Source organism: Oncorhynchus clarkii, chromosome 8, assembly GCF_045791955.1.
Source record: "Oncorhynchus clarkii lewisi isolate Uvic-CL-2024 chromosome 8, UVic_Ocla_1.0, whole genome shotgun sequence".
Lineage (NCBI taxonomy): Eukaryota > Metazoa > Chordata > Actinopteri > Salmoniformes > Salmonidae > Oncorhynchus > Oncorhynchus clarkii.
Genome location: NC_092154.1, coordinates 40,088,840 through 40,102,090, shown reverse-complemented (window position 1 = coordinate 40,102,090; position 13,251 = coordinate 40,088,840). Strand labels below are relative to the sequence as shown.

At 42.5% G+C, this 13,251-nt stretch overlaps 1 protein-coding gene across 1 annotated transcript in view; it reads right to left on the bottom strand.

Annotated features, from left to right (window-relative positions):
- Positions 1 to 1,656, bottom strand: part of LOC139415669 (syntaxin binding protein 5a (tomosyn)) — a 156,623-nt gene extending 154,967 nt beyond the window's left edge. The window contains exon 1 of the mRNA XM_071163787.1: positions 1,288 to 1,656. Within this exon, the coding sequence (XP_071019888.1) occupies positions 1,288 to 1,428 (141 nt within the window). The 5' untranslated portion in view covers positions 1,429 to 1,656. The remainder of the gene's footprint in view (positions 1 to 1,287) is intronic.
- Positions 1,657 to 13,251: the final 11,595 nt, after the last annotated feature.

Sequence of the window (13,251 nt, the reverse complement as noted above, 5' to 3'; positions counted from 1 at the left end):
CAAATCCATTCAGTTTTCCATGTTGATTAAACTTCATCACATATATTTGGAGGGTTGAAAGGACGTGGAAACAACGTTGATTCACCCAGTTTTTGCCCAGTGGAATTTGATAAATGATTTATTAAAAAGTATGGATTTCATTGAAAAAAAAGTCTGTGCTCCACTCTGCAGAGGGGTTGAGGTATTGGATAGTCAAGGGACTACAGCACATCACGTGAACTTGATGCTGTGGCTGCATGATCATGATCATGTGTAATAAAATAGCCCTTATACAGGTGTTCAAGTCAATCTCGTGTTCGGGTCATCTTGGCCTGGCCCAAACATGACAATTGAATTAAGGTGAGAAATAGTCAAAAATTCAAGGGGTTGTCCATTTGAATAGCAAGTAGCGTATCCTATGTATCAACGATAATATAGATTTGCTGTGGCGTCCTAAGGATGGGCTACGTTCGTTCCAGCTGATTTGCAGCCAGTGCGTGCATGTCAATCGAATGTGAGCTCTTATTAACCCCATCCATTCTTCTGTCAAGACCTATTCAATGAATAATGGGAGCCAGTGCATGATAACACGGGTCTAAATGTCAGACGCAGCCTTATTCTATGGATTAATGAGGGAATCGGGTGTGTGAACTGGAAGGTGAGTGTTGGTGGGAGACTGATAGCCACTGTTTCAACCGGCCAGGGACCCAGCGATTGACATGTTAATCCATTACCCATTATGCAAGAAACGGGTTGTTTAATCCCAACCCCTCTGTGTGACAGTTCATGCGAAGTGCAGATGGCATGAGCGATGAAACCAGTCTATTTGAACGGAAGGGGGGATATATGTAGGCCTATGCATTTATTAGATCGTTATAAAGGTAGGACTATATAGGCTAATGATGGGATGTATAGAAACAAACGCTAAATTATGATGGAAAGTCTATTCTATCTTGGTAGATCTCTAAACGCATTCGCCATATGCGCATTTTACAAGCTGGGTTAACAAACACTGGGAATTGACAGATGGCGTTGCCTATGAAGCAAACTATATTATCATTATTATAACACCTTTACATAACAGATGTTGATGAAAAAGACCAGGCAAACGCAGGTGGTCAGCTATAGTAGTTTAACCGTTCATCAGATGATAACAGATGTAGGCTATCAATAATAATAGTTGGCGGCGCGTTAAGTAGTCTATCAATATCGAGAGACGCGGCAGCCAATATGCAGTAAGAAAATAGAGACGTTTGAAACATAAATGTTTGATACAGCTGCATAATAAAATGCATCTGACTCGCCCACCTTGCAGAGTTGAAAATTCTCGGACTGAAGGGTCTCCTGCATCAAATTGTTCTCCTGGGTGCCCGACTGGCCAGACGAAGCCGAGGAAGACGCTTGCTCCTTTAGGCCGTCCAGTACCTTCCTGATGTTAAACTTCTTCATTTTACCCCAGAAACACTGCGACGACGACGGAGCACAGAATTGAAATCACCAGCGCAAGATAAGGGGGTAAAGCCTCTCTCTCGCTCTCTTCTGATTGCCTTCGTAAATCTCACATTTTAGATTGTGTTTTTACTGCAGTCTCCATGGTGAAAAAGGTTTCGGCCGCACACCGCTCGGGTCGGGCTCGTTGACGCGCAATTTCGAGTCGATTCTCTATGTATTTGTTGTGTGGCTATGTGCGTCGGTGTAGTCTTCTCTGACTCCGTGTCCCACTGCGTCTACGCTGCTCGCTCGCTCTCTCCGTTTTTTCTCCCCTCCCCTCTCTGCTCAGTCAACGCGGAACGCAGCTGCAGGGGTGCTTCTGCGCATTTCAGCAACCGGATATTTGATAGAAGCGCCTCTGCTCCCGTATACATCTCCTTCTCTGCCCTTGCTACAGAGGCAGGATTTCTCTCTCTTTCGCTATCTCGCTCTCTTCCTTTTCTACCTTATTCTCTTTCCCACCTCTTTCTCTGTCTCTCTCTCATTCTATTTCTCACACACGTGTGCACGTACGCACACGCATACACATTCACACTGAGGGCAGGGAGAACAGCACCTGGTGATATTTGGATGCATCAGGACAGACAGATATGCTGAGACAGACAGACAGACAGACAGGCAGGCAGGCAGCCAGCCAGCCAGCCAGCCAGCCAGGCAACCTTATTCACCTTGGCAAGGCTTGGCTGTACATACGCCTCACATCAATATTAAAACACCACACTTACAGCTTATTCATTATCCATGGTGATCACTGTGAGGATTGTATTTGAACCTTGCTTTATTTTCACTGTTTCTCATGAGAAGAGAACAATCCCTAAAGGATGCTAAGATCCCCAAAAGCTTTGTGGGTCGCTCTCATGCCTGACTGATATTGCGTGGGCACCTGTGGACTGTCTGTTGGCACACACGCACCAGGCGCCTACGGCACACACACTGAAGTAGACACTGAAGCACAGTGGTGGAAGTAATGGTTGTGTTTACACTCCCGAGTTCCACACCTGATACCTCCTGCTCTGCTCTGTTCTGCTCGCCCTGCTCTGCTCTATGGTGGGAAGCTATGTCTCTCTCTCTCTCCCTCTCTCTCTCTCTACCTCTGTCTTTGCTACCACCCTTCTTGTCTTCTCCCCCTTTCCTCTCCCTCTATCCTTCTCTATTCTCCCACTCCCATCCTTATTAACCACCACAGCCTTCCCAAGCACCAGATAGATCATTATTACATACAGTGGTAGTGCACCTGACTGGCCTTACTACACACCAAAATCAATGGAGTACATTTAACTCTGAAAGTGTAAACTGTACACTATTTTCAGGGAACATATGAGTCCGACTGTACCGGTATTAAATGAACACTTTTGAAAGTATTAAAGACTTAACTATGTTGCATTGTTCACCATTTGACTATTAAAGTGTTCAAAGGAACTCAATTGTGGTGTTTGCATAGCTCTACTATAGAGTAATATGCAACACCTACATTTTAAAACATAGCACTTGATTTATACTGAACACAAATATAAACACAACATAAAAAGTGGTGGTCCCATGTTTCATGAGCAAAATTTAAAGATCCCAGAATTTTCCATATGCACAAAAGTCGTATTTCTCTCAAATGTTGTGATCAAATTTGTTTAAATCCCTGTTAGTGGTCATTTTTCCTTTGACAAGTTAATCCACACATCTGACAGGTGTGGCAAATCAAGAAGCTGATTCAATAGCATGGTCATTACACAGGTGCCCCTTGTGCTGGGGACAATAAAAGGCCACTCTAATATGTGCACCTGTTCCGGTGTAAAAATATTTTGATGTGGGGCGCCGTCCTCAAACAATCTCATGGCACGTTTTTGCTGTAATAGCTACCGTAAATCGGACAGTGCAGTTAGATGAACAAGAATTTAAGATTCCAGCCGATATAAGACACTTATAGGCACATACATGTTTAAAATCCATATTATTTCTGATTATTTATTTGAATTGAGTGCCCTCCAGTTTCCCCGGAAGTTGTTCTGCTAGCGGGACCCTGAGGCTTTCACCAAGTGAGTTCCTTGGCGAATGTTATAATTAAAATTAAACTCCATGACATTACATATATCATAAGGCCTTTCTTATTGGCCTAGTTGATGGCCTAGTGGTGTTCGGAAACTCCTGGATTACGTGATAGGATATCAAACAGTTTGAATATTTATGCACTCGCAACCTGCATTCAGAATGACTTTCAGGTCTTAGGATACTTAATACAAAACACTACCTAAACCATTTAAACTGGAACAACCATTTCAGTAAAGGGTGAAATAAATCTAACTAATTGATTGGATTCGTTTAGAAAAATTTGTTATTCATCCTTCGTAGCATAAGACTAATAAATTAATCAATGTACAGTACATGCAAAAACACAGATATTAAAAAAAATCTACCTGCAGTAGAGCATGCTGGGAAGTATAATAATGATCAGTGTGGTTTTGATTAGACTGGTTTACTCTCCACAGTGTAAAACAATAACTATAGTTATTAACACCAGCACCGGGGGTTCTTTTACACCACTGAGTGTTAATTTCACACTTACACCGTACCTAAACTAGCCGTGCGCATGTGCCATCATGCGCAAATAGATTTTGTCCCCCCACACCAAAAGTGATCACGACACGCAGGTTGAAATATCAAAACAAACTCTGAACCAAAGATATTAATCAAAAAGCATTAAACATTTATGGCAATTTAACTAGCTAGCTTGCAGTTGAGAGCTAATTTGTCCTATTTAGCTATCTTGCTGTTGCTAGATAATTTGTCCTGGGATATAAACACTGAGTTATTTTATCTGAAATGCACAAGGTCCTCTGCTCTTACAATTAGTCCAAACATAAAACGGTCAATCAAATCATTTCTAGTCATCTCTCCTCCTTCCAGGCCTTTTCTTCTTTGGACTTTATATGCCGATTGGCATCTAACCTTCATAGTTACCATGACGACCGACCAAACTCAGTTCATCTTTCAATCATCCACGTGGGTTTAACCAATGAGGAGATGGCACATGGATATCTGCTTCTATAAACCAATGAGGATATAGGAGAGGCAGGACTTGCACCGCGTTCAGCATCACAAATAGAACTGACTTCTATTTTAACGCTTGGCAACGCAGACGCTCGTTGGCGCACACGAGCAGTGTGGGTGCAATAATTGAATAACATGTACAGTACACCTTAGCCAAATACATTTAAACTCAGTTTTTCACAATTCATGACGTTTAATCCTAGTAAAAATCCCCTGTCTTAGGTCAGTTAGGATCACCACTTTATTTTAAGAATGTGTAATGTCAGAATAATAGTAGAGAGAATTATTTAATTCAGCTTTAATTTCTTTCATCACATTCCCAGTGGGTCAGAAATTTACATACACACAATTAGTATTTGGTAGCATTGCCTTTAAATTGTTTAACTTGGGTCAAAGGCTTCGGGTATCCTTCCACAAGCTTCCCGCAATAAGTTGGGTGAATTTTGGCCCATTCCTCCTGACAGAGCTGGTGTAACTGTGTCAGGTTTGTAGGCCTCCTTGTTCGCACACGCTTTTTCAGTTCTTCCCACAAATTTTCTATAGGATTGAGGTCAGGGCTTTGTGATTGCCTCTCTAATACCTTGACGTTGTTGTCCTTAAGCCATTTTGCCACAACTTTGGAAGTATGCTTGGGGTCATTGTCCATTTGGAAGACCCATTTGCGACCAAACTTTAACTTTCTGAATGATGTCTTGAGATGTTGCTTCAATCTATCCACATAATTTTCCAACCTCATGATGCCATCTATTTTCTGAAGTGCACCAGTTCCTCCTGCAGCAAGCACCCCCACAACATGATGGTGCCACCCCTGTGCTTCACGGTTGGGATGGTTTTCTTCGGCTTGCAAGCCTCCCCCTTTTTCCTCCAAACATAACGATGGTCATAATGGCCAAACAGTTCTATTTTTTGTTTCATCAGACCAGAGGACATTTCTCCAAAAAGTACGATCTTTGTCCCCATGTGCAGTTGCAAACCGTAGTCTGTCTTTTTATGGCGGTTTTGGAGCAATGGCTTCTTCCTTACTGAGCGGCAATTGAGGTTATGGCGATATAGGACTCGTTTTACTGTGGATATAGATACGTTTGTACCTATTTCATCCAGCATCTTCACAAGGTCTTTTGCTGTTGTTCTGGGATTGATTTGCACTTTTCTCACCAAAGTACGTTCATCTCTAGGAGACAGAACAGGTCTCCTTCCTGAGCGTTATGACGTCTGCGTGGTCCCATGGTGTTTATACTTGAATGTGGCACCTTCAGGCGTTTGGAAATTGCTCACAAGGATGAACCAGATTTGTGGAGGTCTACAATTTTCTACATTTTTTTCCCTTTTGATTTTCCCATGATTTCAAGCAAAGAGGCACTGAGTTTGAAGGTTGGCCTTGAAATACATCCACAGGTACAACTCCAATTGACTCAAATTATGTCAATTACCCTATCAGAAGCTTCTAAAGCCATGACATCACTTTCTGGAATTTACAAGCTGTTTAATAGCACAGTCAATTTAGTGTATGTAAACTTCTGACCTGCTGGAATTGTGATACAGTGAGTTATAAGTGAAATAATATGTCTGTAAACAATTGTTGGAAAAATGACCGTGTCATGCACAAAGTAGATGTCCTAACTGACTTGCCAAAACTATAGTTTGTTAACAAGACATTTGTGTGGTGGTTGAAAAAGAGAGTTTTAATGCCTCCAACCTAAGTGTATGGTAAACTTCCCACTTCAACTGTACGTTTACATTTATTTTGCGCCGCGAGCGGTGTGGTCAGCATGTTACAGAGTGAATTTAACTTCAGAATCAACACTAGAAATGTTACACTGAAAAAATCCCAACACTGGCCAAATTGCTGTGTTGTGCTATTCATAGATCCAGCTGTCTGATGTGGCTGTCTGCGTGTTTTGGGATGAGATATAGTGGTTAGTACCCTATAGTACACACCAGGTGAATGCTACACATTGGTGGTGGGTGAGGTGAGTTGACAATAAATGTGCGGAAGTAACATTGTCTGTTCAGGAGTTATATAAACTGTTACATTGTTATATTGTAAAAATGCCACCCAGTTATTACATTAGTATTGCATTGGTAGAAGACAGTATTGAAAAAGAAACAAAGACAAATTGTGTGCAAATTATATATTTATTAAGTATATCAATATAGTCCTGTTGTGATTTATATTTGCATAATGAACTCATATTGACCCCCTCCCAACCCAGCCTAATAATATCCTTCCGTTATAGAATAGATTTAAAGAGCAAAGAAAACAGGCGCTTATTAGCTATTCTGTTCCCTGTGTGTGTGCGTGTGTGTGTGTGTGTGTGTGTGTCTGAGAAACGAGATACCTCCCGCCCACACACATGCAAGGCCACAGCGTGGGATGGAGGGCCCTTGGTGACTGTTTCATCAGTGATTTAATTTCCCACCATTGTGTCATGGCCATTCATCTTGCTGCTGTGTGTGTGTGTGTGTGTGTGTGCGTGCTTGTGTGCGTTTGCCCTTTGCATTCAGAATCAGACTGCTGTGTGCTTTGATAAAGCCTTCCATTGACCCAGCTCTGCATTGTTCTCTTTGAGACTGGCAAAGTGCAAGGAAGGGGGAAGAGAAAGAAAGGGTGAGATATAAATTAAGAGGGGTGGGGCATGGACAGAGGTGTAACATTCTGTTTTCAGTCTAGGTGTGTTATTTTTAGAACCTCAATCAATATTTGATTATAGTTCAAGGTCATCTGATGTCACTATTTGCCTTTCTGCATATGGACACATGACAGTCCCTCTCATAAACAGAGCAACTCATCACATCTTGGATCTGATTGGCCGACTGTGATTAAACCCGAGGACCGGCTTTTAATCGCAGGACATGTACGGATCAATCCCATCACAATAAATCATCCTGGCCCTGGAGCACCCCATCTGTCATCAGTTAGCAGAGTAACCGTGGGAAATATACACATACACAGGGATCTGTGTTTCTGTACAACATATTGTATGTCTAATCTAGTGGTAATCCAACGCCAGGGGTTAGGATGAACCATAGACATGTATACATCATTGGGGTGAAAAGGGCAGGCTCTTTGGCACTGCAGCACTATATATTAAGACTAACAACATCATCATAACACCATCATGTTGGTCATTTGTGTAACAGATGACTTGGTACTTATCTGTGGTGGCATCATGTACAGGCTTTTTACTCTGATAAATCTCTCTAACATCGACATCTTAATGGAAACTCAATAACAGGCAGTATAACACCCAAATAGGACGTATGTACAAGGACGAGTAAGCGCTATCCTGGGCAAAAACACATTGGCTTTCATATATCATTTCAACATTAAAAAAAAAACTAGCCTAGTGCGTAGTTATAACGACAGACTACGGTAATTTACTGGCAGTCAGTTACCTGTAAGATACTGTAAAAAAGAAAGGAAAAAAAGTACTGTATTGTAATGACCTGACTAGATCATAAAGGAACAATTGTCCAGACAGAGGATTGAGTTTACGAATTGACGGTTTATTAAACCAACTTTACACAGGCTACTGTTTGGCCGTAGCCCACGGCAAATAAATTAAAGATAACCCACAAGCCAATCGTGACATTCTCTTGTGAAGCCCAGACGTAAGAGAGAGAACAAAGGCTAAACCTTAACTTCCAATGCTCCATCCCCCTGCCCAACCCCCCTCCACGCCACTCCGCCAACCGCCAGGATGCCCGGCATCAGAACATTCCAGGCATTCCCGTGATTGGGAGATAGCAGGTTGATTGGCATGTCGGGCTGGGTACTGGTAAGTACAACACAACTACCTACTAGCCTAACACATAACAGGGGTCGCGGGTGCGGGTCGCTACAGTATGTTACAATACATTTCCAAAACATTTGGTTTAACAGCAAATTACTGTAAAGGGACAATGACAGGCCACAGGTTAAATGGTGTATGTGTGTGAAAATCTGGGACAATGCCAGGTCAAAGGGATGATGGGAAGCCTCTATTTGTCATGCACTGAGACAACATATTACACTAGAGAGGAGGTTTGAACGACCTTTCTACCTTAAATGACAGGTGCAGTTAATCTAGCTGATCACAACACACCTGAGTACAGAGCCTTATGACCTCACCATCCCACCGGCACACTGCCATCAACCCACAATGCACAGCAACGGACCCTAACGAAGGATAGGACACCTTGCTCAGATACGCAATATGTACTCATATGCGCACACACATTCTGAGCCTCAGAGGATTTAAAGGGTATCCCTTTAAAGTTGTACACGTATGCAGGTTTAAATAGCAGATTTGGGCACTGATAAGCTACATTAGAACGCAGTGGCTGTACAGTAACATGACATCAGAGCTCAGGCTCTGTGCTTCACAGCACAGTATGGATTTTGACTGTCAGCCTCTCTGAACTTGAGCAACGCAGTCGTGAGTGAGAGAAGTGCTGTAATTTAAGAGGACGTGATGTATTTAGAAAGATGAGATGTTGAGGAATATAATAAATACCTATGTCATGGAAGCAAGGCAAACACCCGAGTCCAAATGTGCACATTTCCATATCATACAAATCATTTCACTGTGTCAACGTTTATGACACCACATCATACCCTGGGTTGTGTTATATAAATATTCATACACATAGCTCATATAAACAAAGACATTCCGTCGTAAGAACACATACACCCAGCCAGAAGACTGACCCCCTCTTCCTTATATAAACACACATCTCATCTCCCTCTAACTGGCCGGTCCCAAGAGCAAAGAACTTTTGCTGTGCACCAATGGGGCCCGCTCTGGCTAGAGCAAGGCCCGCCTCCAACCCTCCGACCAGTCAAGAAGACCGAAACGACAAGACTCCACCTACTTTATTCTATGTATAAAAATGTGTGTAACCATTGTATAGGCCTCTTTTTCACCTGGCTCCTTGCCGAGTCATGTGAACTAGGTCCGTGCACGTAAAACTGCGGGACAAGATATCTCTGACTCATTAAAACTGTCTTTTGTTACAACTGAAATCCACTCTGTCCAGCGTCCGTGATTTGGTCTCAACTCTCCAGTATTTGAACACTAACAGAATTGGTAGCAGAGTTTGGTTGTTCTTGAATTCGATCTATTATAAGTTAGTGTGAGAGGACGAGACTGATCACGGCTAAAAAATCAGACGGAAGAGTGACTTCCCCAGCCATTCATCTTGCCTCAGGAAATCTGATCGGAGCGCTCTATATAAAGGTGAGCAGAGCCCGTTATATCGAAATCTGCATATTGTATTATAGTCTAAACCAAATTTTGATCAGAAAGTACTGGGCGTGAGTATGAATCGGTGCCCAAATTTTTTACATAAGAACCTAAGGCATTGATTAAAGATATCTTGTTTTGTAAAAAAAAAAAAATATATATATATATATTCTTATTAATGGGCCTATACTCAGTTATTTTAATAGGAATGTGTGAATTGTGATTGACCAATGTGTTAAATTCCTCCAGGGACCCTATTTGTTCTGAAATCTGCATAGAAAACTGTCCTAATTATATATGTATTGGGTTGTGTATAGAGGTGACGTTAAATAGTGGCTGTGTTTTAACACGTAATGGACACAATTATGGATGTTGGAAATTCAATGAGAATTTCATACGAATGAATGAATTATAGATGAACCGAATCTGCAAGTTAGGTCTTGTGGAGGTGTGGTTATAGATGAACCGAATCTGCAAGTAAGGTCTTGTGGAGGTGTGGTTATAGATGAACCGAATCTGCAAGTAAGGTCTTGTGGAGGTGTGGTTATAGATGAACCGAATCTGCAAGTAAGGTCTTGTGGAGGTGTGGTTATAGTTTAATGATAGATGAACCGAATCTGCAAGTAAAAATTTCCTATTTTGATACGTTCTGTACTATCGAATAAGGTCTTGTGGAGGTGTGGTTATAGTTGAATGATAGATGAACCGGATCTGCAAGTAAAATCTCCTGTTGATACATATAACATCGAATAGGTCTTGTGGAGGTGTGGTTGGATTGAATGAATCTGCATGAAAAATGCCCTATTAAAAAAGCTGTGTATTATTTAATAGGTTTTGTAAGAGGTGTAGTCGAGTAGATACAGGATATGTAAGTTTGGCCTTCCACTAGACAGAGATCGGGAATGATGTGGCTATTGCACATCAAACAATAAACATAAGATGAACCAGAGTTGACATTCCATGATTTGGAGATGGGGGAAATTAAATTGAAAGAAACGTTTGTCGCGGAGTAGGTTGGGATACGTAACTGGGCTATTAGGCACACGTGCTGAAAGACAAAGCCACCTTAGTATCGAATGGCCGTGCAACTTTGACAGCAGCCGGGCTGGAATACTGATTTTCGTTTTTTTTTTCATTCCTGTTGATATTGCCTAAAGTTTAAAATTATTCTGACAATTGCTATAGAATCGCTGGAATTTACTGATATAAGTTCATAAAGGAACTTACTGAATTGTTTCTAGAAAGTATTTAAATAAGCCGCCGAGCTTAGTACAGACTTTGTTTTACAGACGCTAAAAGCTACACACTGATTTTGGGGTTTTTCTATTCTATCCATATTTCCTAAATATATAGAATTATTCTGACAATTGCTATAGAATCGCTCGAATTTACTGATATAAGTTCATAAAGGAATTTACTGAATTGTTTACAGAAAGTATTTAAATAATTCACTGAACAACTTTTAGTTGTCTAGAAATTCTATCTATATTTCCTAAAGAGCTAGAATTACTCTGAAAATTGTTATAGAACCGCATATATTCACTGATATATTGTTCCAAAAGGAAATCGCAGAATCATTTATAGAAAATACCTAAACGAATCGCTGAACAAATTCAAATAAAATACCGGTGAAATACACACGTGGCGGGCGTCACATACTGATAACCCCCTTTGTCTCGACCAGGGACAGGCTAAGCATACAACGATAGAAATAAACACCACATAGTAAGAATTGAATATACCTAAATAACGCATTATACACATTATCAGACGAACTAGATAAAATGTCTGCAGCTACCACGCCCAAACTAAAATTCAATGATTATTTAGATCAGAGTATGATTGATAGAGCGGGAGGTAAAAAACAGTATGGGAAAGTGGAGAAAGTGTGGAAAGGATTACGGATAAGATGGACACAAGCAGGTTATTTTAGCGGAGGACCACCTACAGGGGGGAAACTCCAAGATATGCAGACAGAATTAGAGGACGCAGTAGAGCATGCAAAAGCGAGTGAGGCGGAGAGAAACAACATACACAGGTTCAAAAAAGTAGGTACAAGAGAGAGAGAGAGAGCAGAGGGGGAGCTCAAGATAGGTACATGGGCCATACAGGAGAGTAGGAGGGTGCTGCCCAAAAACACACCAGACATGATGGGCGTGGCTATTGTGGCGTCGGGGGATGTTAAAGCTCCGCCTGAGAACTTGCCCACGGCTCCCCCTGTGGCCGTTTCTCCCTCACTATATCCACAATTGACAATGGAGGCAGTTCAGCCCCAGCCATACTCAAAGGGACAAAATCACCGGAGCCCGTCACACAACCCATTCCTACCCAGGGCACCTCCCACAATACAGGCTCCAGTTCTGAGAATAGACCAAGGGGAAATTACCCTGGGGATAACGGCTGGCCATATGGTATGTGAACAGTTCGAAACTGGGATTCCAGGAGCAGGAGACCTCCCCCAGGAACGGAGGCCGCAATGCTCCTCTGTGAACTCTCTCACCTCTGAAACCAGAGGACACCTACAAACAAGATTAGATTCAAACCACTTCTATCAGACGGATAGGGAGGACTGTCATCAGAACATGGACATCGAAAACGAAGAAGAAATTGACATGGTGCTCACCCCAGCTCCGATGGGAGCTCCAAACGTGACTAAGATGCAGGAGCTGCTGAAATCATCAATAGCTCGAGCTAAGGAACTCAGGGAGCTAATAGCTAACCAAGATAACAACAGAGAGGGAGCCTACCGTGTGGAAGGCATAATGAGAGGAACAGTAACCAAAGTTACCGAATCAATGGGGTCCGAAACACTCCGTCGGTCCTCCAGAATTGCTGATAGAAGAGAGCGAGAGCAGGAGATGGCAGGACAGTACCCCCTGCGACCGACACCAGGTGATGCACACACTGTGGAGTACCAGCCCTGGAAAATGACTGATTTAACAACACTGATGGGACAGATGCCTAGCCTACATGGAGGAGCTTCAGCGTGGCTACTTCAACTGCAGACACTTACGTCAGGCCTGCAACTCTGCCTAGGAGACATGAAAGCACTTCTAGCAAGAGCCACCGACCACGGAACCATGGAGGCCCTCATGACAGCAGCTGACCTTGGATGGCGGGCCCCAACACTGCCCATAGACCACTTCCGTACCAGATTATGGGAAGTTCTACGGAGAGCATACCCTACAGAAAGAAACCATGCCACCTTATCCTCCTTTACAATCAACCCAGGTGAGCAACCTGCAGCATACCTGGACAGGGCTAAGACCACATGGAGATCGGTCCACGAAGAACCATTCGATCACACTGATACCACACTCAGCATGTGGAAGGAAATGGTGGTCAACGGGTGTCCTGGAGATGTTAAAACCAAACTCAGAGGAACGGTAGGGTTGATTGCACTTCCTCTGACCCAATTCAATACGCATGTGCACCACCATGTGACCCAGCACAACAAGGAAAGAGGGGGTGCTGAGAGCCAGGTGCAGTCCCTCCAGGTACAACTCCTGAAACT